Here is a 27,535-nt window from a genome sequence, read left to right as displayed (position 1 = left end):
TCGATACTGGCTTAACCTCTGGCTTTGTTTTGTTCTGGGCCCCAAATGGGGCCCCAACATGATGGGAAGAATAGGCACACTCCCTAGGAACCAATCGCAGGGAACCCCACAAAGCGTTCCAGGTGGTGGCAACCCCATGTCAGTGGCCCAGGGTAGGTTTCGCTGTGGGTGCAACCTCCCTGGGAAAGAAATATCCAGCCGTGGTCTCCCACGCCTGGAACCGGGAGGCTCCACATCCTGGTACCACGAAGCAACGAGGAAGACAAGAGGAAGGTTCCTGAACATGAAGCCCCCTGTGTGTGGAGGTTTTTTTGTTTGTTTGTTTTTCTGCATAAGAAGATAATAAGCTGGGGTATCTTCAGAGCCCTACACCCCAATTTACTTCACCACTGTTCTTCCTCCTCCTCTCTTTTTCTTTTGAAACATCATGTTGCTTTCCTCTAATCCCAGACAGCAAAGCCGAGAGGGAGGCCTGCAGGCCCCGTGCACGGATTGATACCGCAGAGATCTTATAAATCAGCTGAAAATCAATACATACTATGTGGTAGTTTCTCCTTTGCAACCAGATCGCCAGGGGACAGAGCTAATGCTTTTTCTCCACCACCATCCCCATTTTTCTGTCGAGAAAAAAAAAAAAAAAAAACCTGCTTGGGAACGAATGGGCAATCTAAGATGCTGAGTAAGGGTTTCAACTACCTAATTTTATTACGTTACAATTGACATACCTTCCCTCTGGAAATGTTTGCAATTAATTAATTAGCCGTAATCTTCCCCCAGGGACTAATTTAATGAATTCTCTCCAATTCTCACTTAAAAAAAAAAAAAGAAGGCTTAGATGTATCCAAGCTGCAAATGTGTGGATGGCTCCAAAGTGCATTTGGAAAAATCAAGGGATCTATCTATTACGAGGCATTTTTATCACTAAATCAATCAGGCGATAACCATCATTCTTTTTCTAACGAGGGGAGTTTCCCCGGGTTGAAGGCAAGGTTTCTCCTGGCTCAAGGCCTTCGCTGGGCTTGCTCACGTTTAGAAAGGAGCTTGTCTCAGTTGGGGGGGTGGGGGGGCTGCGGCTTGGTTCGAGGCTTCTTTAAGCGCCCCCCGCCCCCCACGTTCTGCAGAACCCGAGAAGAGAAAAAGGGGAGCCGGGGATGGCGCTCTAAAGGGGTGTCTGGCTCCGGGGGCCCACCAGTCCCTTCCGCTAGTGCCAGAGGCAACCAGGGCCCAGCCCCTGCCCTGCCCCTGCGCTCCCTCCTGGCCTCGCAAGGACCCAGGGCAGGGAGACAGGCTGTCCCTAACCTCTGGGCCAGATGTTCTTGCGTTTCAGCTCGAAAATAAAGCGGAGCCCTTGGACCAACCCTCCCCGCCCCCACTCCTCCCGCGGTGCCCCGAGGGCCGGGAAGGGCGTTTGTAAACTGTAAGTCGTGGTGAGCCCGCAGGTGGAAGGCCAGGCTTCCTGAGGTCGTTGGCCTGCAAATCGCAAAGCCAGCGCTCGCCGGGCATTCGGGCAGCAGCCGCCAGCGCCCTCGGGAAGGGCCGTCCCTTTCCGCGGGTTGGAGGCCCTCGAGGGAGGTTGCTCCGGGCCTAGGGGTTGAGCCTTCGGGGGTGCGGTGCGGAGTCTACGGCGCTCGCAAACTAGAGCGCTCTCCCCGGGCAGGCATGGAGGACGTAGCTACCCCTTCCCAGGCCCCGAAGAGTTCCTTCCCCCATCAGTGCCCCCTGGAGGGCCCCCGGGACGAAGGGGCTGGTCAGACCCCTAGGCCCAGCCAGGCGTCCAGGCGCAAAGCGGAGAACCGGCAGCTCCACCGCGGCTCGCCAGCGCCACCCCCCCGCGGAGCGCAGCCGCTGCAGCCCGGCCCGGCGCCCTCCTGCGGCTCCCGCTCCCGGGTGGACACAGCAGGCGGTGCGCGGGAGGCGGCTGAGCCTCCCTTCCGAGGAGGTGCCCCGGGGTCTCAGCTCGAGGTCTGCAGATGCCAGGGGTCAGACTTGGCGCGTTTCCAGGTAGATTCTGGGGGCGCCTGAACCTGGGCCTCGAGGGGGCGCTATTTGGCCCATTCGAGGGGCAGGGGGGCAGAGAAGCCCGGGGTCGAGGCCCTGGCAAAGGCCAGGGCGTAGAGAGCCTGAATCCAGCTAGATTTGGGGGGAGACTGGAGAGCAGAGCCGGATCCCCGAGGACAAAGACGGGCAGGCCAGTGGGGTTCACCCACGCCGCCCAGCGCTGCCCCAAGGACCTCGGAGGCTTGGGGCACGAACAAACTTTGTTGCCGCGGAGGGCGGGGAAGCCGGCTGGAGACTTCTCTGGGTCCTCCGCTCCCTCCACCTGCCGCTGTGCAACCGCCGCCCAGCCTGCTCCCGCCCCGGCTCCCTCCCCGCCCCAGCGCGCCTCTGCTCACTTAGGCTCTTCTCTACCCTCCGCCTTCTCCCTCTTGCATTTCTCCCCCACTTTTCTCCTCTCTTTCCTCCTGTGCCTTCTTTTGTATTCTCTCCTCCCTCGCCGCCTAGGTTGCTTCTCTCCTCCTCCGGGCCGCCGGGAGGAGGTGAGCGCGCTGCGCCCGGGGCCTGAGCGGCGCAGAGGGAGGCGTTTCTCCCACTTCTCCCGGGTAATTTGGAGAGGTTGTCTGTTTGCGCGCGCGCGTGAATGTAAAGCGAAAAGGGGTAGGATCCAGCGCCAAGCTGAGAGGGTCAGGGTCTCTGACATTCCTCACCAGCTGCACAAACCTCCCGGAATAAGGAATAAGTGGGTGGGAGTGCGCGCGCGCGCACGGGCTGGCTGCGCTCGGCGCATTGGGTGGCCCGGGGCCCCAGGGCCCGGGGGCCCGCCTGGCGGCCCGGGATTACCGTGACGTCACCTTGAGCCTCTGGCCACCTTGGACACCTCCGGAGCAGCACAGCCTAGCCCGCGCCGCGCCTCACCTGGCCTCGACACCGCGCGTCTTTGGGAACTAGCATCCTCTCCCTTCCCCGGCTCATCCATGGGCCCTTCTGTCTTCCGGACCTGGGGAGCTGGTGGAGCACCTTCTAGAGCGCAGGGCTTGGCGGCCGGTCTGCCCTTGGCTCTGCCTCCAGTAACGCCGAGCGAGCGGAGGACCCGACGCTGGGCACCCGCAGCCGCGTAAGGAACTGAGGCAGGACCGCGCGGGGGCTGAGGCGGGAACAAGCTAAAGAAGAGGGAGGCGAGCCAGGCACAGCCACCATGGCCTTCCCGCACTTTGGACACCCGTATGGCAGCGCTTCCCAGGTAAGAGGCGCCTCCTTGGGGGGTGGGGACGACTGGATGGAAGGGGTACCCAGTGCACCCGCCTGTCCCTAAGCGCCCTCCTCTCGAGTGGGTCTCCGGGGAAACCAGAGGCAGCAGGGACCAGGTAACTCTGACATCCTCAGGTCCTAGGCGGGAACCTTCCACTCCCCCAGCGCAAGCTGGAAAATCGGGTGACCCGAAACTTGGACCCTCTGACCCTGCGCTCAGCGAGGAGGATGGGGCCTCTGAGAGCTGCCGGACAGGCCTCCTTACTGTGCAGATAGCCTCCGAGGCGGCCAGGAGGGTCTCAGGAAAGGAGACTCCCAGTCCAGGACGCTGTCCGTCGCACAACTGTCCTGCTGCTGTTCGTGGTTGACCTCTGTTCTTGTCTTCCCCCTTCCTTGGGTCGGTCCAAGCTCTCAGCTTCTGGTTCCTTCAGTTTCACAGGCCAGTGTGGGTGTTGTGCAGGGCCCAGGGTTTCCTGGAGGAATTCTGGGGACGCCCACCACTGTTCTCCAGTTTCTCTCCAGACTGTGGGGTGTATCTTCCTGGGGTCTAGTCCCTGCCTGACCTCTGACCCACTGGGTGACCTTGGGCCGGTCTGCACTTACTGGGGTCCTCATGCCCTTTCTGTGAAATGTGTGTCTGTCTGTGTGAGACGTGACGAAGGTCTCCAAGGCCAACTTCTAGCTCTGCCTTTGCAGGACCCTGTGATGGGGAAGGGGCGGGGGTCTGTGAGGGAACCAGCCGGGTGGGTTTGCGGATGTCCTCCATGGCCGGACCCTTGGGAACCTGAAGCCCTAGCAAAGGCTTAGGAGTGTCTCTAAGGGCAGTTTAGATGAATCGTGTCTTCGGATCATTCCTGTTCAGTGCTGGGCAGAATGCTCGGCACGCGGTGGCATTTAGGTGATGTGGAATGAAGGAGCGGTCCCGCGTCCGGGTCTCTGACCTCCCATGCCTTCTCTCTCGCCCCCGCAGTTTCTGGTGTCTGCAAATTCCAGCGCCACTTGCTGCGAATCCTCCCCGAGCTCTGTCCCAGACGTGGCCTCGGGCTCCACCCCGGCGGCGGCTCTCTGCTTAGCACCCTACGATAGCCGGCTGCTGGGCAGTGCGCGGCCGGAGCTGGGCACGGCCTTGGGCATCTATGGAGCCCCCTACGCGGCCGCTGCAGCTGCTCAGAGCTACCCTGGGTACCTGCCTTACAGCCCGGAGCCACCCGCGCTGTACGGGGCTCTGGTGAGTGCAAGGGGTGGGAGCCTGGGTCTGTGCGCCAGAACCCACCCGCCCAGAGGGAGAAGCTCCAGCAGCTGCTGGTGAAATCCATTGTGACATCTAGGAAGGACGCCCAACTCCGAGGACAGGCAGTGGTTAGGATTGTGAGAAGGGGAAAAACCCATCTTTGCACCATGTTGCAGTTTGCAGAAGCCCGTGCTGCTTAGGAAACATTTGCATCTCTATTCATACACGAGGTGGGCAAGTCATCACGTTCCTCAATGTGCCGCTGAGGAAGCTGAGGTCAATACCTTACCCAGAGTCACCGAGATACCCAGGGTCAGGGACCAGCTCTGCTGGAAACTGAGGCAGGGAAGTCCCCCAGCTGGTGGGGGGAGGGGAGGGACACACAAGGGGTAACAGTAATAATCACCGCTAACATGTAACTACTGCTTATGCTGCACCAGGAATTCTGCCCCGCGCTCTTCTTCAATAGCCTATAGGGACCATTATTATGATCCCCAGTTAGCAAGGGGAAGCGGAGGCATGGAGTGGTTAGCAACTTCCCAAGATCACACCACCAATGCGAGGTCGTGGGTACTGGAATTTAAACCAGACCAGACTCCTGGAGTTTACACCCTTAGCAACTGCCCCGCCTCGTCTCCTCCCCACATGGTGGGAGAACTGAATTCTGTCTCCCTCCCCCACCAGAACGCACAGTATGAATTTAAGGAGACTGCAGGGAACTTCACACCCAGCCTGTCCCAACCGGGAGCCTATTGTCCCTATGAGCCGACTCTGGGGCAATACCCCTATGACCGGTAAGGTGTGGGGGGCACTGGTGGCTGGCATGGAAAGTCCTGCCCCGTCCACTGCCCCGGTAGGGCTGATCTGGGCAGTGAGTGGGAAGGGGGGATGATCGGGGAGGGACGGGCGCAGAGCCCATTCCCAGGTGACATGCCCTCTCTGGCCTGCTGCCCCAGGTTGCCGGCCCCAGGACCGTGAGCCGGGTTCTCTCCCCGCAGGTACGGCAGCGCCGTGGAGTTGACCGGTGCCGGGCGCAGGAAGAACGCCACCCGGGAAACCACGAGCACGCTCAAGGCCTGGCTCCACGAGCACCGCAAGAACCCCTACCCCACCAAGGGCGAGAAGATCATGCTGGCCATCATCACCAAGATGACCCTCACCCAGGTGTCCACCTGGTTCGCCAACGCGCGCCGGCGCCTCAAGAAGGAGAACAAGATGACCTGGGCGCCCAAGAACAAAGGCGGGGAGGAGAGGAAGGCGGAGGATGGGGCCGAGGAGTCGCTGGGCTGCCTACACGGCGGCGACACCAAAGGTACCAGCAGTGAGCACCACCCCAGCTGCCTGCGGGGTAGCTTTCATGGAAGGCACTGCTCGCTGACCCTGGCTCGTGCATCCCCTGCAGGCCTCAGGGCCGGTGCCTGCTGGTACCCTCTGTCCCGCCTTCCCTACAGAACCAGTTTCTTCTGGACTTTAAAGTGCCACCTCTGCAGGGCTCTTCCTGGCCGCCTAAGCCAGCGCAGCCTCTAGTTCTTCTCTGTGGCCAGCCCCTCCTATTTCCTTCGCCACCTTCTGCACTGTGACCCCTTCAAGAACCTCAGTGCCTCCAGAAGCCCTTTCCCTGAATGAATGCCTAGGTGATGTCTGGCACATCCTTAGCCCTTCGTCCATATGTGCTGAATCACATCCTACCCACCAGCCACCTGTGCGCGTGGAAATGCGGGAGAGATTATCCCTTTGCCTTTATATGGTTGAGAGACAGAGACCCAGGTCTTAGCGACAGCAACACGGTGTGGGATCCCCTGGCCTGGGGGCGAATGGAGAGGAGGAGATGGCAGTGGGGTGGGGTGGGGTGGGGTGGGGTCAAGGCTGGGGCTGGCGTTCTCTCCCTGGGGCCAGGGTGAGGGCTGGTGTGGTCAGCCTGGTGGATTACTCCCAGAATGCCCTGAGAGCAGGGCGCATCTCGCTAAAAGCTTCTGGGGATGGGCACTCCCGCGGATTTCCCTGGGGGCCTGGCGCTTTTCTCACTCCCTCCTGATGTCCTGCAGACCTCGCTGCGAGCCGGGAAGCTCGGGGATTCCGGCTGAGTGACCCGGAGGACCTGGAGGAAGAAGAGGGGGAGGAGGAGGAAGAAGAAGAGGAAGAAGAGGAGGCAGCGGTCCCAGCTACGGACAGGCTCGCTGAGTTCCACAAGGACGCGCAGGCGCGGGCGACGCCATGCGCCGCGGCTCCAATGGGCCGGCGGGAGCGCAGGGAGTGCGGCCTGGCGGCGCCCCGCTTCTCCTTCCATGAGCCCCCCGGATCGGGAGACAATGACTTCCTCCGGGCGGAGCCAGGGGCCCCCACCCTGACCACGCACTACCCCTGCAGCCAGAAGCCGCGCATCTGGTCTCTGGCGCACACGGCCACCGCCAGTGCTGTCCAAGGGGCACCTCCCACCCCGCCCAAGCCGCGAAGCCCCGAGTGCTGCCTGATTCTCCGACAGCCTGCAGGCTCCGGCGGGCGACCCCCGGTCCTCAGAGACTCCGCGCGCAACGAGCCCGGCCGCGTAGCCAAAGCCTTTGGAAAGCCCACGTTTGCGATGCAGGGGCTGCCCCTGAGCTGCGCCCCGTGCCCGCGGCGGAGGGAGCCAGCAGGGCAGTGCCAGTACCCGTCGGGAGCAGAAGGTAGTGGGCCCCCAATGGCGCTGGGACTGTGTCCAAAAGACGCCTGCCCTTGTGCTGCCCAGCCATGGCATGCCCTCTCGGGCGGACCCTTGGGCACGGCCGGGGTCCACCTGGCACGAGATGGTCCCACAGCACTCTTTGAAACGGAAGCTTAGAGACAGCGGTTCTAGCGTTCCCTCATTATAAAGCCAAATAATAGTAATACACTCCGAGTGAGTCAGTGACATGCCTGGGGTCACCTAGAAAGTCACTGAGGAGATGGGCAACCTACCCCTCTGCACTGGCACCCAGTGACCTGCCAAGTGCACCAGGTGGGCACCATCACGACCCTCTGGCACAGGTGCCCTGGCCCCCTGCCCGCCCTTTGGAGGAGGGTAGTGAGCCCCTGCCTTGCTGGGGCTGGGCAGGCACCTGGGCTCCCTGGAAAGTGTGAAGGGCAGGGCCAGACGCACACAGTTTGCAAGGCCGATGCTTAAGAAACTTCCAATCCTCTCTACAGCCCACAGACACGGGAGGGGGGTGGGGGTTGGTGATGTCCTTGGAGCGCACTCAGCCCCAAGATCACCCCTAAGCAGGGTGTGACTGCCAATCCGTGTCTCCTTCCCTCTCCCCCCTCCCCACTGGTTCCCTGGCCAGGCCTGGAGGGAGGAAATTTCACCCCCACAAAAGGCCATTCCCCAAGAAATTGGCAGCCTCCAGCAATTACTGTCAGATTCTGCTCTTTGTAGTCATTTCTCTCAGGATTAGTTGCGGGTTTAGGAAATTGGGTTACATTGTTATTTGAATTTACACACAAAGGGGTCCGAGTGTTACCTCTGGCGAGCCAATTGCTTCTAGACCTTTGATTCCCTGAGGATGAGGCACCCCTGACCTCCAATTATTCCAGGAATCGCCACCCAGCGGCCGCCGGGTTTTAATCAACCTTTCCTCTCTCAGCAGGTTAGCGCCCCGGCGCGATTTGCGGAAGCATCCTGGAAAACAGCCCTCCTTTCCCAGCTCACCTTCCCTCCAAGAAGCGGGGAGACCTCACCAGGAACTGGGGACTCTCCCTGCGCGTAAGAGACGGACAGACACACAGAAACCAACCCCTCCCGCAGGCTCTCCTTGCACGCGGAGCTGGGAGTGAGGGCAGAGGGGCGGCACCTCAGATCCCAGAGGAAGTGGTAGATTACCTTGGGGGAGGCGGGGCGAGTCTGCCTCTCGCCTCTGGATTCAGGGTCTGAGCTGCTCCCTCCCCCCCGTCACCCCCGCCCCCTCACTTTGTAACTTCCACGCTGACCTGGCCCCTAAGGATCACCTATGTCTACCCCCCCTCCTACCCCCCAATTTCTTGTGTCCTTAAAAATAAACAAGCCGGACTAAGCTGTGTGGCCTCTGTGAGCGGGGCGATTGGAGAGGTGGGGGAGGACGGAAAGTGGCCAGGGGTTGCGGGGACAGGGCGGTGTGGGCTGCAGACCTCAGTCCCCAGTTTCTGGGAGAGAAATTGACAAGGTTTGGGCCAAGGCCCGGGCGCCTGCAGCTCAGCCCTCGCGTACCTCGCAGTAGACTGGGCGCGCGTACCCAGCTCCCTGCGCCCGCCCGGCTGTCTCCAGGCTGATTCCTGGGCGCCGCAGGTGCGGATTGCAGCTGCGAGGTCAGGAATGGTGGGAGCTGCTTGTCTGGAAGCTGCATGTGTTCCCCTCGTACTTGGGTTTTAAGTTCACTGGGAGGATGGGACAAGGAGGGTCCCCTGGCACTGGGCGCTGGGACCCGGCACTCCTGGGATGGGACGGAAAGGCGAGGTCTGACATCTGGCCAGGCCAGCCGGAGGCCAGACGGGTTATTCTTTTCTTAAACCGGTGTCAGCAAACACTTCCGGTCCGGGCCCACCAATGGAAGCGGGCGGGCGGGGAAGGGGGCTTGGTCCCTCAGTGTGGGGAGCAGGGCTGGGGTGCGGAGGAATGAAAGATTTCAAGACGCCCGTGCAGCGCCAGAGTGCGTGCGTCTGGGCGCAGTGGCTTCGGTTTCAGCCAGCGCGAGCTCACAGATGCTCAGGGGACAGAGGGAGGAGTATCCGGGGCCTAGTGGGGAGCTCCGGGGAGCGGATGGGAGCAGGGATGGCAGCTGGGGTGTGCGCCCGTGGGCTTGACCCTTGAGCAGCTGGGCCTCCTCCGGACCCGCCCTGGTGGGGGGGAATGGCCTTTCAGACCCGCACGGGTGCCAGCCAGCCAGTCCCCGGAGTCTGGGGTGGAGAGGGTCCGTGTCCTGGGTGGGAAGGGAGGGAGAGAGATTTTAAGACCCGTGGAGGCTGCAAAGGAAGGGGGTGGTTAAACTGGGGGACAGGCGGCAGGCTACCTCCCTGACCCCCCTCTCCCGCCCCTCCCCCCCCAGCTGTGCCCTGATCTTGCTGCCACACCCCTTGTGCTTTAAAGAGAAGCCTTGGGCTAGGTGTGCATCCAAGCCTCTTACATGAATTTCAGTGTCTGCAGTGGGTGAAGGCGGAAGATACAACTGACCTTCTGCTCCCAGGAGCGAGCATTTCTGCAGCTCCCTGGCTGGCCTAGCTTGGGGTGGCTCCAACCCCACCAAGGTACAGGGTGGGGCAACAGTAGTTTTCCAGTAAAGCATAGTAACAATATAACAACAGTTGGTCGCATGAAAAAGTAATACAATAATTAATACATAATAACACAAGCATGAACTTTGTGACTCGCACACACCTTCGACTGAAAATCTGTGCGACCTGCTTTATCGCTGCTCTTTATTTTTTGAAAAGGAAACATCTTTGGTGACCAGCATCCCACGTCAAAATTGAGATTGTGTGACCCAGGGGGCCTGGGACTCAGGGAGAATTCTGCCCAACATCAGTCTCTGCCATATTATTTTTTCCAGGACCCCAGTTACTAATCCTGCCAGTCATCTTCTCATAAACTTCCTATGACTTCCAGCCACCAACCAAATAAAGTCCAACTCAGGCACTCACAGATCTTAGCACAATTGGAGCCCAATGCAATGTGACAGGACCTGGAATTAGTGCCGGCTCTACAGGGTCAGAGCACTGTCCCCAGTAAGACTGCCCTCACTTCAGACACCAGCCACAATTTTTTTAAAATATTTTTTTTATTGATTTCAGAGATGAAGGGAGAGGGAGAAACAGAAACATCAATGATGAGAGAGGGTCATTGATTGCACCAGCCACAATTTTGAGGGATCCTCACGTCGCCTGAACTTCTGACCAAAGGGCTATAAATTTGAGAGTTCCCATGAGCCTGGTGCCTTGATATTCCCTCTGATTGGTCACTATTCCCCCAGACTGGTTACTACAGTAACTCTAGGCTCAAAGGTCGAACTTCACCTGGGACATGTGAAGTTCTCCCCCTCTCCTTCCTTATTGTTTTCCTAGTCCCTTTGGGCTTTCTTCTTTTCCTTCTGGATAAAGGGCTTCCTTCTCTTTATTTTGTAACTATAGACCGTTTGCTGTTCCCAGCTCCCTCATTCTATGGAAATGTACCTGTTGCAGCTTTTCAGCTTCCTTATTTTATGGAAATATACCTTCTCCTGCTCTGCAGCCCTGTGCTTCCTCCATGGTCCCCTTAATTTCCAAAATTTCCTAAACCTGTCCTATTTTACCCCCCAAATTCCTGTTTCATCAAGAAGGTGACCATCTGCAAACCAGGAAGAGGGATCCGAATTACTGGTAAATATTTATTTTAAAATCCGCACTACTAACCGGTAAATATTTTTTTTTAAATCCGCACCACTAACCGGTAAATATTTTTTTTTAAATCCGCACCACTAACCGGTAAATATTATTTTTAAATCCGCACCACTAACCGGTAAATATTTTTTTTTAAATCCGCACCACTAACCGGTAAATATTTTTTTTTAAATCCGCACCACTAACCGGTAAATATTATTTTTAAATCCGCACCACTAACCGGTAAATATTTTTTTTTAAATCCGCACCACTAACCGGTAAATATTATTTTCAAATCCGCACCACTAACCGGTAAATATTTATTTTAAAATCCGCACCACTAACCGGTAAATATTATTTTCAAATCCGCACCACTAACCGGTAAATATTATTTTCAAATCCGCACCACTAACCGGTAAATATTATTTTCAAATCCGCACCACTAACCGGTAAATATTTTTTTTCAAATCCGCACCACTAACCGGTAAATATTATTTTCAAATCCGCACCACTAACCGGTAAATATTATTTTTAAATCCGCACCACTAACCGGTAAATATTTATTTTAAAATCCGCACCACTAACCGGTAAATATTATTTTCAAATCCGCACCACTAACCGGTAAATATTATTTTCAAATCCGCACCACTAACCGGTAAATATTTTTTTTTAAATCCGCACCACTAACCAGTAAATATTTTTTTTTAAATCCGCACCACTAACCGGTAAATATTATTTTCAAATCCGCACCACTAACCGGTAAATATTTTTTTTCAAATCCGCACCACTAACCGGTAAATATTATTTTCAAATCCGCACCACTAACCGGTAAATTTTTTTTTTTAAATCCGCACCACTAACCGGTAAATATTATTTTCAAATCCGCACCACTAACCGGTAAATATTATTTTCAAATCCGCACCACTAACCGGTAAATATTATTTTCAAATCCGCACCACTAACCGGTAAATATTTATTTTAAAATCCGCACCACTAACCGGTAAATATTATTTTCAAATCCGCACCACTAACCGGTAAATATTTATTTTCAAATCCGCACCACTAACCGGTAAATATTATTTTCAAATCCGCACCACTAACCGGTAAATATTATTTTTAAATCCGCACCACTAACCGGTAAATATTTATTTTCAAATCCGCACCACTAACCGGTAAATATTTATTTTCAAATCCGCACCACTAACCGGTAAATATTATTTTCAAATCCGCACCACTAACCGGTAAATATTATTTTCAAATCCGCACCACTAACCGGTAAATATTATTTTTAAATCCGCACCACTAACCGGTAAATATTTATTTTTAAATCCGCACCACTAACCGGTAAATATTATTTTCAAATCCGCACCACTAACCGGTAAATATTATTTTCAAATCCGCACCACTAACCGGTAAATATTTTTTTTTAAATCCGCACCACTAACCGGTAAATATTTTTTTTCAAATCCGCACCACTAACCGGTAAATATTATTTTCAAATCCGCACCACTAACCGGTAAATATTTATTTTCAAATCCGCACCACTAACCGGTAAATATTATTTTCAAATCCGCACCACTAACCGGTAAATATTATTTTCAAATCCGCACCACTAACCGGTAAATATTATTTTCAAATCCGCACCACTAACCGGTAAATTTTTTTTTTTAAATCCGCACCACTAACCGGTAAATATTATTTTCAAATCCGCACCACTAACCGGTAAATATTATTTTCAAATCCGCACCACTAACCGGTAAATATTTATTTTAAAATCCGCACCACTAACCGGTAAATATTATTTTCAAATCCGCACCACTAACCGGTAAATATTATTTTCAAATCCGCACCACTAACCGGTAAATATTTTTTTTCAAATCCGCACCACTAACCGGTAAATATTATTTTCAAATCCGCACCACTAACCGGTAAATATTATTTTTAAATCCGCACCACTAACCGGTAAATATTTATTTTCAAATCCGCACCACTAACCGGTAAATATTATTTTCAAATCCGCACCACTAACCGGTAAATATTATTTTCAAATCCGCACCACTAACCGGTAAATATTATTTTCAAATCCGCACCACTAACCGGTAAATATTTATTTTAAAATCCGCACCACTAACCGGTAAATATTATTTTCAAATCCGCACCACTAACCGGTAAATATTATTTTCAAATCCGCACCACTAACCGGTAAATATTTTTTTTCAAATCCGCACCACTAACCGGTAAATATTATTTTCAAATCCGCACCACTAACCGGTAAATATTATTTTTAAATCCGCACCACTAACCGGTAAATATTTATTTTAAAATCCGCACCACTAACCGGTAAATATTATTTTCAAATCCGCACCACTAACCGGTAAATATTATTTTCAAATCCGCACCACTAACCGGTAAATATTTATTTTCAAATCCGCACCACTAACCGGTAAATATTATTTTCAAATCCGCACCACTAACCGGTAAATATTATTTTCAAATCCGCACCACTAACCGGTAAATTTTTTTTTTTAAATCCGCACCACTAACCGGTAAATATTATTTTCAAATCCGCACCACTAACCGGTAAATATTATTTTCAAATCCGCACCACTAACCGGTAAATATTATTTTTAAATCCGCACCACTAACCGGTAAATATTTATTTTAAAATCCGCACCACTAACCGGTAAATATTATTTTCAAATCCGCACCACTAACCGGTAAATATTATTTTCAAATCCGCACCACTAACCGGTAAATATTATTTTCAAATCCGCACCACTAACCGGTAAATATTTATTTTAAAATCCGCACCACTAACCGGTAAATATTATTTTCAAATCCGCACCACTAACCGGTAAATATTATTTTAAAATCCGCACCACTAACCGGTAAATATTTATTTTCAAATCCGCACCACTAACCGGTAAATATTATTTTCAAATCCGCACCACTAACCGGTAAATATTATTTTCAAATCCGCACCACTAACCGGTAAATTTTTTTTTTTAAATCCGCACCACTAACCGGTAAATATTATTTTCAAATCCGCACCACTAACCGGTAAATATTATTTTCAAATCCGCACCACTAACCGGTAAATATTATTTTTAAATCCGCACCACTAACCGGTAAATATTTATTTTAAAATCCGCACCACTAACCGGTAAATATTATTTTCAAATCCGCACCACTAACCGGTAAATATTATTTTCAAATCCGCACCACTAACCGGTAAATATTATTTTCAAATCCGCACCACTAACCGGTAAATATTTATTTTAAAATCCGCACCACTAACCGGTAAATATTATTTTCAAATCCGCACCACTAACCGGTAAATATTATTTTCAAATCCGCAGTACTAACCGGTAAATATTTATTTTCAAATCCGCACCACTAACCGGTAAATATTTTTTTTTAAATCCGCACCACTAACCGGTAAATATTATTTTAAAATCCGCACCACTAACCGGTAAATATTATTTTAAAATCCGCACCACTAACCGGTAAATATTTTTTTTTAAATCCGCACCACTAACCGGTAAATATTATTTTCAAATCCGCACCACTAACCGGTAAATATTTTTTTCAAATCCGCACCACTAACCGGTAAATATTTATTTTCAAATCCGCAGTACTAACCGGTAAATATTTATTTTCAAATCCGCAGTACTAACCGGTAAATATTTATTTTTAAATCCGCACTACTAACCGGTAAATATTTATTTTTAAATCCGCAGTACTAACCGGTAAATATTTATTTTTAAATCCGCAGTACTAGCCGGTAAATATTTATTTTTAAATCCGCAGTACTAACCGGTAAATGTTTATTTTAAAATTTGCACTACTAACCGGTAAATATTTATGAAAAAATCCGCATTATTAGCAGGTACGACTATTAGCAGGTGCACCGGTTAATAATGTGGATTTTTCAATGAACTATTTACCAGGCGCACCGGTTAATAATACGGATTTTTCCTAATATATGCTGGTTAATAATGCGGATTTTTCAATGACATATATACAGGTATATATAAAAAGATTCAATTAATCCTTCCCTAACAAATATCTTAGATAAAGACAGCCCAGAGAGTGATTTATTTCTCCTCTATGTTGAAACACATCATGACACCAGCTCCTGGGAGCCATGTGGAAGCCCCACTCTTTTTTCATCCGGGAGGAGACTGCTTCTCCCCCTTCCACTCTGAGGATCTTCTCCGGTCCTCATCTGTGTCCAGCCACTGTTCAAAGCCAAGTGCAAAATCTTTCTTAAAGACCATGACCCAAAGCCCTTTCTCAGATGAGGAAACGGAGGCCAAATGGGAGGGCAAGGGACTGGCTCAGGGTCACAGAGTCTGTGCTGGGAGGGACCTCAACATTCCACTCAGGGTCCTTTGGTTCCTCCTCCCCTCCCCCCAACACACACACACACACACACACACACACACACACGCTTCCTCTGGGAAGTCCCCTCCCTGCATTCCTTCTGCTTCTGGACACAGATGCGCCTGCCCCGGCTCCCGGGGGACCCTCCAGCCACCCTCACTGACCCGTGGCTTAGGGTCCGGAAAATTAAACTGCGAAAAGATAAACATTATTTCCAGTCGGCTTTGCAGGATTAAGGCTTGTAATAAAGAGCATTAGCTAGAGGTTTCTTTCAAGGCGCTCTCAACCATGCCTCCTCCTTAGAGACTATGTAGACACCCCCCCACACACAGAGGCTTGTTCCTGGGATCCCGTTGGGTGTGGGGCCCCAGCTAGCCATCCTGTGGCCAGAGAGGCCCCTCAGCACCACCCTGAGTCGGCACTCACAGCAGATGGGGAAAGTGAAGGCCCCAGAGAAGGCACCCACCCAAGGCAGAGGCAGGTGGCTGATCAGGGAGTAAAGGATGGAGGATGGGGGGGCAGATCTGACCCTCACACGGCCTCCAGCCAGTCAGCCTTTTCCAGGAACAGTGAGCCTTGGGGAAGAAAGCCCACCTGAGCCGCCCGGCCTCACCACCAGGACCTCAGGAGGGTGTCTCTCCATCTCTTGTCTGGGAAGCCTAGCCTCACCTGCATCCTCCAAATCATAGCAGCCTCCCCCAACCCATAGCAGGAGCCTGCAACCAAGACTGTCCCCAAGACCTGGGCCTGGTTGCCTGGAGACAGTGGGGTGTGAGAAGAACCAAAGAGTAGCCTGGGGTCCCAGAAAGTGGCTATCCACCCCAAGGACCAGCCCCATCCCCCCTCTGGGTCTCCCTGCTGTTGAATACAGGGATGGGCTAGATCTCCATTGCGGCGGGGGCGGGGGGGGGGGGGGGGGGCGGTGATGGGCCTGGGAATGGCCCATCTGAGCCTCTGATTATCCCAGCAGCAATCTCTGCCTCTCTGCCTTCACCAAGACCCTCCTGCAAAGCTCCCCATATAATCTCCCAGAATCGTATTTTGAATACTGTTTTGATTAAACGCCAGAGCCAGGGGAAGGAGGGTACAGCCCTGCTCTCCAGGCTGAGCCTGCTGGTGCCCACCGACAGCTGGCCTGTGAGCGCGCGCGAAGTGCCTGCCTGCAGATGCAGGGAGGTGACCTTCTCAGGGCTGAGTCTGCAAGAGCTGGGCCTGCACGCTCCCTTGATGGCTAAAGCGTCCCTGCCATCAGCTGGGGGGCAGCCACCAGGGGCCCAGGTTGAGAGAAGCTGAACCATGGTCTATAGCAGCGGTTCTCAACCTGTGGGTCGAGACCCCTTTGGCGGTCAAACGACCCTTTCACAGGGGTCGCCTAAGACCATCCTGCAGATCAGATATTTACATGACGATTCATCACAGTAGCAACATGACAGTGATGAAGTAGCAACGAAAATAATTTTATGGTTGGGTCACAACAGGAGGAACTGTATTTAAAGGGCCAGAAGGTTGAGAACCACTGATGTAAAGGGTGATTATGAGTTGTGAGATCATCAGAGACGGGTGTCTTCCCTGGTGGCCTGGGGCTGCCTCCAAATGGGCTTCATTTTAGCGCCTCGGAGACCCTGTCCTAGAGCAATGATGCCAACAGTGACCATGATGATGAGTCTGGAGAAGTCCTCCTCCATCCTGGCGGGGCCTACAGCCAGCCAGGGAGGTGTTTCCTTTTGTTTTGACTTTTAGTACCATTATCCAAGCTGTCCCCCAGACCAGTTAAATCCAGTCTCTAAGGCTGAGGCCCAGCAGTGTTTTTCAAGCTTCCAAGTGATTCCAGTGTGCAGCCGAGGCTGAGAACCAGGGCACTACAACCAGGCTGTTTCTCCTTCCAGCCCCGGAATTTTCTAGAAGCTGGGTGGAGGTGAGGGGTAGGGCTTGGCCCACTGAGAGTCTAGAAGCCTATGAGTTTCCCTTCAAATCTATGGATCTTTCAGGTTTCCCCACAGTACAATGAAGTATAATAAGCACATTTCCCCCCATGGTTTGGGAAGGAGCCCAAATACCGTTTCATTGGGGTTAGGGCTTCACCAGGTGGATTCTGGAGAATCCCAAACATTCCGTTCATAAAGGACACTAACCCAGAACCCAAGAAGCACAAGGCCAGGTAGGAAGCAGGCGACCAGGAGGAGGGTGCTGTCTCTCTGGCCAATGGTCTGGGCCAGTCCCCAGCCACACACAGAGATGGTGCTGGTTGGGGCAGGCACCCGGCTGCCCATCACACTCCCCCATCAGCGTCCTGGCCTGACCGTGTGTGTGTGTGTGTGTGTGTGTGTGTGTGTGTGTGTGTGTGTAGCCCCGATGTGGGAGGAGAGGGCAGTGACGCGGACTCAGGTGCTGTGAAGTGCCTGGCACGTCGTACAATCTCAGAACAACGCTCCCCTCTGTACAGCAGGAAACTAAGTCTGAAGTAAGTGAAGTCCTTTGATCAAGGCCCAACTGCCAGGAAGTGGCAGAGTTGGGGGTTTCATCCAGGTCCGTGCGACCCCAAAGCCCAGGCTACCCACCCCGCAATGGCAGGAGGCGGGGGGCATCTGCTCTCCGATCACACTGTGCAGAACACGGGTGAGGACCAGACTCCCCAGCTCTGAATCCCAGCTCTGCCATTTGCTAGCGGTGCGACCTTTGGCAAGTGGCATAGCCTGTCTGGGTCTCAGTTTCCTCATCTCTAAAATGGAAAGAATAGTACCTGCCTCGCAGGACTGTTGTGAGGATTCAACAGTTACTATGAAAAGCGTTAGAATTGTGCCTGGCCCAGAGCAAGTATTCTATCAAATGCCAACTGCAACTTCTCCTGCTGTACCCCAACTACCCCTGCCATAGGCGTGCCCCACCCCCCCCCCCCCCCCCACCTGCCCTGTGAGGTCTGGAATCACCGTTGTGTGCCCTAATCTGCAGCCCAGCCTGCCTGCCTGGCTCATCATGCCAAGTCCATGTCTCAGCTCATACGTGTCCCTCTTACCTGGAGCAAAGACATGGGGTCATTCACTCGATGTCCATTTAGGGAGAAACCTCACCAAGTGGATTTTATGAATTGCTCACACTTCCCCTTATCAAGATTAATGGCACCATTGCCCACGGTCAGTCCTTCTGTGGTCGCAGCTAATGGCTTCAACCCTGCACACGTTTCCTCTGCATTTGCTTCAGAAAATCATTCTGATCAGCAAGACGGCTTTAATGGCCACTTGGTACTAATGATGCCTTTTAAGTGCGTAAAGAGAGTCTCTAAGTACCACACAGGAGGCCCACTGCCCGGGGACAACAGCTATTGACATTGACACGGAGGCAAGGTCAGAGGGCTGCCGGCCACCATCGGGCCTGGTGCTGGGCCTAACCGTGGGGACGTGTCAGGACATTGGAAAAAGTCCTCATTATTCCCCGTGGCCCCTCAGACGTGTGTCACTTACTGAACCCGCTGTGTACATTTCAGAGCTTCGTGGCCAATGCCAGTTCTCACCTCTCCTTTAAGACTCAGGCCATATCCAAACGCATACTATGTTCACTTGATATTTTCTTTAAATAGACTCACTTTCACTTTTTAAAATATATATATTTTTTAATTGATTTCAGAAAGGAAGGGAGAGGGAGAGAGAGAGGGAAACATCAATGATGAGAGAGAATCATTGATCAGCTGCCTCCTGCACGCCCCCTGCTTGCAACCCAGACATGTGCCCTGACCAGGGAATCGAACTGTGACTTCCTGGTTCATAGGTCAGCATTCAACAACTGAGCTATGCCATCTGGGCCACTTCCACAATTTTTGTTTGTTTGTTTTTTGTTTTGTTTTGTTTTGTTTTGTGTGTTTTTTATGGAACGCTTCACAAATTTGCGTGTCATCCTTGCGCAGGGGCCATGCTAATCTTCTCTGTATCGTTCCAATTTTTAGTATATGTGCTGCAGAAGCGAGCACCTTTCACAGTTTTTCAGTCAATTTTTAGGCAGAAAAACATTGCATTGCTACCCACTCTTTATGTCCACCCTTCCCTTACTGTGTGGCTACCCTGACATGCTCAGCTGGTCAAGAGGCAGCTTGATGGCATGATGGAGAATAGAAATACTAGTATAGGAGGGAGAGCAAGCTGGCTTCGTATTCTGGCCCCACCACTTAGCAGCCTTCATCTCCCCCAGCCTCATCTTCTTCAAGTGAAATGGGATAAAACTGGAGCTGAGCTTGTGCGGCGGTGGTTTGCCAGCTGAGGAGGAACGCCGGTGATGAATGTTCAGTGTTTAGCTCGGGGCTGGCACCCAGTGCTCCGCAAATACTGGCGACGACTGTTGTAACTTGTGCTGTGACAGCTGGACTCCCTGGGAGAGTGACCCGCAGCGTCAGCCTGCCTTCCAGGTCCCTGCTGTGGTCACGGTACAGACTCCAGGTCCCATCTCATGGGTCACCTCACGGTGGGGTCTCCGTTCTGTCAGCCAAGGGCCATTCCCCAAAGATGGGCCTTGGGCACGTGGTGTTGCTCTCAGACCGAAGCATTGTCTCACTCCCACGCTTTTCCCCTCCGGGGGGACTGGCCTGCTCCCTCACCCAGGAGTGAGCGGCTTTCATCAGCAGCTCTTACCTCCACAGGAAGCTCCCACCTCCCAGGGATGCAGGGCTGGTGCCCCGTGTGGTGTCTGCCCTGTCGTCCAGTCCTTGACCATTCGTCTCATGACTTCCCAGGAGGACGCCAACCCTCCAACCTTCCATTTCTGAAGCACGTTGGTTCTGGTCTCACTTCCTGCCAAATGTTTCTATTGTAAGTGGCTGGTGTTTAGACCCCGTCTGTGAGGTTGGGGCAGAGCAGTGGGTGAGACCACCCTCAGGAAAGGGGTGCCCCAGGGCTGCTTGGAGCCAGGAGGGACATTGCCAAGGTTGATCCATAAACTCTCAGAAAGCAAGAAAAATAAAGGGGGGGGGGGAGGGGAACCCATGGGAGAGAAGTCAAGTGGAGCCTAGATCCGGGGGAGGAAGTGAGCTGAGGATGTGGAGACCAAAGGGCCCTGGGGAGGTCAGCTCAGAGACGCCAGAGGGCGAGAGCCAGCGTGGAGCAGGGGAGGCTGGGACATTCAAGAAAGTAAGTGCCCTGATGCTGGAATCCAGTAAACTTTCCTTGATGTGAGGCATGCTGCGCATGGAACCGGCAAATATTTATTTTAAAAATCCACACTACTAACTGGTAAATATTTTTTTAAAATCAGCATTACTAACCGGTAAATATTTATTTTAAAATCCACACTACTTCCGGTAAATATTTATGAAAAAAATCCGCATTATTAGCCAGTACGACTATTAGCAGGGATTGGGGTAGCCTTACTTTTTTTAAAAAAACAAAGCTGAATTCTCAAACATGCACAGATGCTTCTAATCTGAGAGGGAGGCGGTATCCCTTTGGCGGGGACAGGGGAAGCGGGCGCAGGGATGGGAGCAGAAGCCCCGTCTTTATGCAGCTCCTCACACACTCTCTCCATGGAATTCTCAGGGGCCGCTCAGCCCCCACCCGTAACTGTGCCCTTTGACCTATGACACCCATGAGTTTCACTTGACCCCTTTGTCAGGTGCCATTAAATGGCCTGAAGTTAAAATGTTAATTACCATGAATCATTTTTTATGAAATGGCTCTGCCCAGCCATAAATTCGGCTGCGAGAGGCCTCTTCCACGGAGCTGACGGTGTATGGAATCCTGACCGTCAGAGAAGGCACCTGAATAGGAGGATGTTTCTGGAGGTTTAAGTTCTTCAGAGAAAAAGGAACGAATGCCTACAGGTGGGAGGTGGACCATAGAGGGTGGCTTGGACAACAAGGAAAGAGCTAGCAGGACGAAGTCCTGTCAGCTGGAGGAGACCGTGAACTTGGCCGGGGCAGGGAGGGCTCAGCTTTGTCTACCTTGTTCCCTACACCAAGCTCAGTAACGGATTCAAGTAGATGCCACACGACAACAAACAACCCAACGTGGAAAAGTGAATGAATGAGGGAAAGAGAGGAAGGGCAGACAAGGAAACGAGGGAAGGGCCAGGCAAGGAAGAAGTTCCACAGGAGGTTGGAGGGTACATCAAACGCATATGAAGAGGGAAGAGCCCACACTTCTGCCCTTGAGTTCAAGGTCCTGGGGACCTTTGTATTTATGTATGTGGTTATTTATTTTTTGGCTAGATACACGAAAGTGCAATTACCTGCCTTTTTCCTACTCAAGAAAAATCTATTTTAAAATCAATAAAAGAAAAGAAATAAAATCAATAAATCAGTTGGAATGATTAAACACACACACACACACACACAAGCATGTGTTTCAAGGTAAATGCAGATCAGCTTCCTTTCAGTGGGCACAAAGATGAGGAAGTCTTAGAGGCCCGATGTACCACAGCAGTGACTGTAGCTAACGGATACTGTATTGGGCACTTGAAAGTTTGTAAGGAGGGTAGACCTCATGTTCAGTGTTCTTACCACAAAACAAAACTAAAAACTAAAAAAAAAACACACACACAAAATAAAAAAAAACTTTGGGAGGTCATGGGTAAGTCTATGACCTTGAATATGGTGTCACGGGTATTTGGATACGTCCAAATTCAACAAATTGCACACATTCCATCGGTGCAGCGTCTGGGTATCGATTATATCTCAGGAAAGGTGTTAAAATGTCCTTTCTGTGGGTACAAACATGCACAGGAAAGTAGACTGCAGGTCAAGCTCATGTGCCAAGAGATCGGTGGTGATGTCTGGAAGATGAATTCCTTTGGCCAGGAAGCTGCAGGTGTTAGAAGGTGGAGTGGGTGCCCGCCAGCCCCAGGCCAGCCCAGGCCCACTGCCGGAGGTCCTGGAAGACCAGGGGAAAGGCACTAAGTCAGTGAGAGGAGCCAGAAGAACGGCCCATAGCTCGGAGGTCAAGGAGAAAAAACAACAACCACCGCGAAGAAACCACAAGCCCTATTTGATGAGAGTTTCAACTGCATGGAAATAGATGACTTCGCATATTTTTAAAAGCCTGGCTTCATTAAGGCGATTGCAGCCGGTACATCGAGGTCCTGTGGAGAAAATGAAGTGGAGGTAGGTGTTTTGAGGCCAGTCCCACAAGGTCTCCAGTTGAGTACCTGTGACGGAGCATTAACTTTATCTTCGTCAATATACCGGCTATTGAAAACTATAATCATCACCCCCCCCCCCCCCCCCCCCCCCCCGCTCCATCTCTAAAGAATCGCAGCTAATTGGAATCCCAGTGCAGTAACGGCGTAAAAGCAAGGCTCTTAGCTGAGATGGAGGGAGAGTACCACTTTGGCAATGACACTTCCTTTATGTGTCAAAGGAAGGCGTCCCTGCCCAGAGGCTCAGTCCTCGGCAAGTGGGGGCCAGATTACAGAAATGGAACCGGAACGGCCGGCGTGGGCGACAAAGGCCCTTGCTTTCCAGCCCACATTCTCCCTGCGCCCTGTCCAATGCTTCGCAGTGCGCAGTGCGTTTTCACACATATATTTTGTCGCTGACCCTCACGAGGGGCGTGGCTACCTGAATGGGGGTTATGATCTCCCTCTGCAGTTAGAAGAACTGAAGTTAAAGAGGTCACACGGCTCAGATCTTGGGCTGGACTTCCCTCCTCCCCTCCCCCACAAGCTAACTCTGAAGCAAGATTTGAACACAAGTGGTTGACTTGGAAGATGATCGAAGGGAGTACCAGTGTCGGGGAGGAGAAAGGAGACAGAAGACGGGGAAGTCAATGCAAGGTGCCCGGATGGGCAGGTTACCTCTGTGGGCAGCGGGGTCATGATTCCACATAGAGCCACTAGAAATCAATGTTCAATACGCCTTAGAGTTGTCCCACTCAAGGGCAAGGAAGCTAAAGTGTGAGTCCTCCAACTCCAACTTGTGCTCCCTGTGCAATTTAGCTGCCCAGCACCGAGAGAGAGAGAGAGAGAGAGAGAGAGAGAGAGAGAGAGAGAGAGAGAGAGAGAAAGAGAGAACCCTGGGCTGCTCACAGAATAGGACTAGCACATGCAGAAAGGTAGGTGCCAAGGGGGTAGGGGCTGGGCATTATGCTAGCAGACCGGTGTGTGGCTGCCCATCAGCAGCGTGCCCAACCTCTTCGCCCTTGCCTGCCTCCCAGCAGAGAGGATTTCTTAGCCTCCTGCCGCTCAGGGGGGCTGGTTGTGGTCAAGGAGATGTGACACAACACTTCTGGGGGCTTCTGGAAAAGAGCTGTATAAAGAGACCTCCCACTTCCTGGCGGCCCTGTGCCTCCTGCCTTTGGACAGGGCATGTGAGGTCATGAGGCCAGGACAGCGGCAGCAACTATGACCATGACTTCGGCCCTGGTGTCATTTATATTCTGAACCAGGACTGACACTGCCTACGTCAGACCTAAAGTAACGTAAGCGATGCCCGTCCTGTGGTTTAAACCACTGCTGGTTGGGTTTTCTGTTACTTGCAGCTAAATGTATGCCCAGCCGACACAAGACTGGATTTTGTCTCTGAATTCAAAGTCCACATCTTGGTCCATTTCACTGTCTCTCCTGGTTCTGCAGGTGATGGAAAATCGAAAGGCAGCCTTTGCCCAACGTTCGTTAATAATCAAACTAAGGCTGGTGGTTTCAAAAGCTGTAAACGTGTGTCAAATTTTAACACATTGTGCGATGGAAATAATTAAAACAAGGAGACAAGTGATTATTGTAAGGAACGGATTCACTTATGTTGTTGTTTTCTCAAAACTCTTTTTCAGATTTTCTACCTCAGGATTTATTCTGAATAAATGACGTTATTCCTACCCTCAACACACCCCCCCCCCTCCACACTCCCAGAGAACAGTTCACAAACGGGTGTAATACAGCCCAGTCATCCATGAAGGAAGAAAGGGACAGGGGGTACCTCTGGCAGAAATCAAGGCCAAGGTACACAGAAAACAGACGGAAGTATAAACAAACCATTGCCAATCAACAGTAAAGAGTGGGCTATTTAAGGAATACAGGGGCCAGTGATGGAATGACAGGCAGAACAGGGAGCCCTGGGTTTGAATAGAAGCTTAGCCAAGTACAGACACTGGGCCCAGGGGTAAATCATTTGCGTCGTCTCAGCCCATATTCTCTCCCCAGTAAAATGAAAGGCCCATAAGAACTCCCTCTGACACACTGGGAATCCAGTGAGGCCCGCTTGCTCTTTGTTTTCAGCTTAAATTTATATAACTGTTTTTCCAAAAATGGAGCCCATCTGTAATTAGAATTTACAACCAAACGCCTCACATATCACTTTTAAATCTTTACTCCAAATATTAGTTGGGAAAAGGTTCTGGAGACCAAAAAAAAAAAAAAAAAAAGTCATCAACCGCGTCAGAAATGGCATTCATTTACTTTAAAGTCTTTGGGTGCGACAAAAGCCGGCGGCATGTTAATATGACATTTACAAATCACCCCCAACCACTCTCTAATTAACTTATTGTGTGCCTTCTCTGAAACTAACGCACACGGAATTAGAGGAGAAACACTTATTTGTTCTGTTGCTAAGGAACCAGTATGATTTGCATAGTGGGGGGGGGGGGAATCATTAGTATAGTGAAGCTGAAACTCTATCTATTTATAACAGCCAGATTTAAAACAGGAGATCAGAGTCTCAAGCATTATTTTTTTTCCTCTCCATTCTTAAGGAAGCAGCTCAGGGCAGCAGAGTGGTTTTACCTAATACATAATATCAGCAAGAAGTTCCGTGGCACTAGATTTTAGCAACGGGATCCATCGTCACTCACGCGTAGGGACTACCCTCAGGGAATCAGAATCGTACAGTGCAGGCGGGCAGGGGGCTCCATTTGGCATGAGTGCGCTGCACAGCTCGATAGACACCTGATTCCAAATGAGGCCGGGTTGGCTGGCTCCTCTCCAGGCCCTCAATAAAGATGACTCTACTTTTCCCTCACCGAACTCATTCCTTCACTTACGTTTCTCTGGGAATGGCGGAAAGAGCACCAGATTTAGGATCAGAAGACTTTGGGTTTGAGTCTTAGGACATTGCCCCTGTGTGAGCCAGGGGACTGTGAGCCAATGGCATTACTTCTCTGAGCCTCGGGTGCTTCTCCTGTAAAGGGGGCCTGGGGTTCCTAGAATTTTATGGGAAATAAAAGAGAAAACAGGTCAGAAAGGAGGTGATGTGTGGGATATATTCACACAATGGAATACTATGCAGCTGTAGAAAAGAAAGGGGACATTTTAAAAAATATATTTTTATTGATTTGAGAGAGGAAGGGAGAGGGAGAGAGAGGGATAGAAACATCAATGATGAGAGAGAATCATTGATCGGCTGCCTCCTACACGCTCCCTACTGGGGATCGAGCCCGCAACCAGGGCTTGTGCCCTTGACTGGAATTGAACCCAGGACTCTTCAGTCCACAGGCAGATGCTCTATCCACTGAGCCAAACCAGCCAGGGCCAAAAGGGACCTTTTAACCTTCGAAGCAGCATAGATGGACCTGGAGACTATTACGCTACGTGAAATAAGCCAGTCAGAGAAAGACAAATAGCACATGGTCTCACTCGTATGTGGAATCTAATGAAGAAAATGAACTGACGAACAAAATAAGGCCAGAGGCCTGGCTGCATGGAACAGAATAACAGGTCTCAGTGGAGGATGGGGGGTGGGAGGGGACACGAAGAGATTAACCAAAGAACATATATGCATATATGCATAACCCACGGACACAGACAATAGTACGGGGAAGGCCTGGGTGGGGCAGGGTTGGGTGGAGGGGGGCAAAAAGGAAGAAAGGTGATACATCTGCAATACTCTCAACAATAAAAAATGTCTAGGATCCTAGGCCCCGCTGCAGAATACTGACTTAAAATTAACAGTGGAGAGACCTGGAAGTCTCCATGCTTTCACATGACCACATGGATGTCTTGGTATGGGAGGAGTTTGGGAGCCCCTGTGCACTTGGGAGCCGCCAGCGCTGGATCTCGCTGGGTGGGTAATCCTGGGAGGGTGACTTTACCTCTCTGCGCCTCAGCTTCCTCATCTGTACAATGGGAGTAATAACGGCCACTTCAGAGGGTTTCTAAGGCTCCGTGTCTGCTCCAGATTTTGAGAAAAATGTTATCTAAATGAAAAGCTTTCCTACTGAGTTGCCTAACCGGAGGCAGCTGAACCGGCTGCTACTAAGAAAGGCACGTGTGTTGTTGTGTGAGTAAAGGAGCAGGAAAACACTCGTCAGCAGGATGGATCTGAGAGCTGGCGTTTCGTGGTGGCCGCAGACGGACCGTTCACGGCTCACGGATGTGTGAGGGGGTCCTCACGGAGCAGTGGCAGGGCAGACACATGGCCCAGCTGCCTGCTCCAGGCTTGGGACAAGCCGCCACCCTCTGCTGAGGGTTTGTTGGCGGCAGACACACTTGGCCTTCAACCTCTGGGTCCACCCTCTCTCTTTCTCTGCTGGAGCAGGGCTCAGTACTTGGGAGAGACACGTGTCTCTGTCCTCACGGACAGGCTGTGTCTTTTTCTAGCGTTGGAAGGGGTGACTCCTTCCATCATGAAACGGACTTTATTTTATCAATGAAAAAAGAGAAACACTGTCAAGACCTAAAATGAAAGTGCCTCCATGCCCTGAGTATAAACAAAAGTAGCATATTTGAGATGGCCTGATGTACGGGATTTCACTAATATTTTTGCTTCTAAAATACTTTCAAGCCGTAAAAACAATCTCTGCGATGATTAGCTTAACTGTAAGCCTGTGTCCGTGTGTAACATCTAACTTCAGCTCCAATGGGTGGATGAATCCAACCTAGTTCTGTAGTGACTTCTTTAAACAATTTTATTGCGCTGCTCTTTTATCTCAAATAGGACATGCCCTCTATCCCTGTTGACTTAAACAAACAAACAAACAAACACCACAAGAAAAACCCATCAATTCTAACCTTGGCTTTGCAGAGTGGGAGGCGTGATAGATGCGAAGGAGGAGCTCTGGGTGTGCCCCACCCTCTGCCACCCACGCATCCTTTGACCTGAGCGGGGCATTGTCCTCTCCTGGAACTTCAGTGTCTTCGGGATGGAAACCAAGAGAGCTGCGCGAGGCACTCAAGAACAGTGGCCTCCCTCCCTCCCTTCTGGAGTTTGATAGTCCTGCGATCACACTGGGGTTGGATTGTGAGCACTTTGAAGACGAATCACTGAGTCCTGTTTCACTGTTTTCCATCCTGTGATTATCAAAGAGATCACCTCCACGGGCACTTGTCTCCACAGGCACCCGTACATCTTTAGCACGTTTCTGACACAGGCTCTCCCTTCCTAAAAAAGGGAGTGAAGCCCTGAGGCTCGGAGAGCTGTAGGCAGGCGGC

The 27,535-nt window shown here is 51.6% G+C and overlaps 1 protein-coding gene and 1 non-coding gene across 2 annotated transcripts; one reads left to right on the top strand and one right to left on the bottom strand.

The window, feature by feature from the left end:
• Window positions 1-3,185: 3,185 nt before the first annotated feature.
• Window positions 3,186-8,359, top strand: IRX6 (iroquois homeobox 6). Its single transcript, XM_070398530.1, has 6 exons — window positions 3,186-3,238; window positions 4,217-4,474; window positions 5,162-5,271; window positions 5,476-5,789; window positions 6,523-7,140; window positions 8,080-8,359. Exons 1-6 carry the CDS (start codon window positions 3,194-3,196, stop codon window positions 8,082-8,084), a joined length of 1,350 nt encoding a protein of 449 aa, XP_070254631.1. The 5' UTR covers window positions 3,186-3,193; the 3' UTR covers window positions 8,085-8,359.
• A 10,696-nt stretch (window positions 8,360-19,055) lies between these two features.
• On the bottom strand, window positions 19,056-19,163 carry LOC138997492 (U6 spliceosomal RNA). Its single transcript, XR_011468956.1, has one exon. It is a non-coding gene; the product is annotated as a U6 spliceosomal RNA (small nuclear RNA).
• Window positions 19,164-27,535: the final 8,372 nt, after the last annotated feature.

Source organism: Myotis yumanensis, unplaced genomic scaffold (genome assembly GCF_028538775.1).
Source record: "Myotis yumanensis isolate MYYU_CA2020_CCGP unplaced genomic scaffold, mMyoYum1.0.hap1 SCAF_18, whole genome shotgun sequence".
Taxonomy (NCBI): domain Eukaryota; kingdom Metazoa; phylum Chordata; class Mammalia; order Chiroptera; family Vespertilionidae; genus Myotis; species Myotis yumanensis.
Note: the sequence above shows the minus strand (reverse complement) of the source record. Positions and strands in the feature narration are given on the sequence as shown.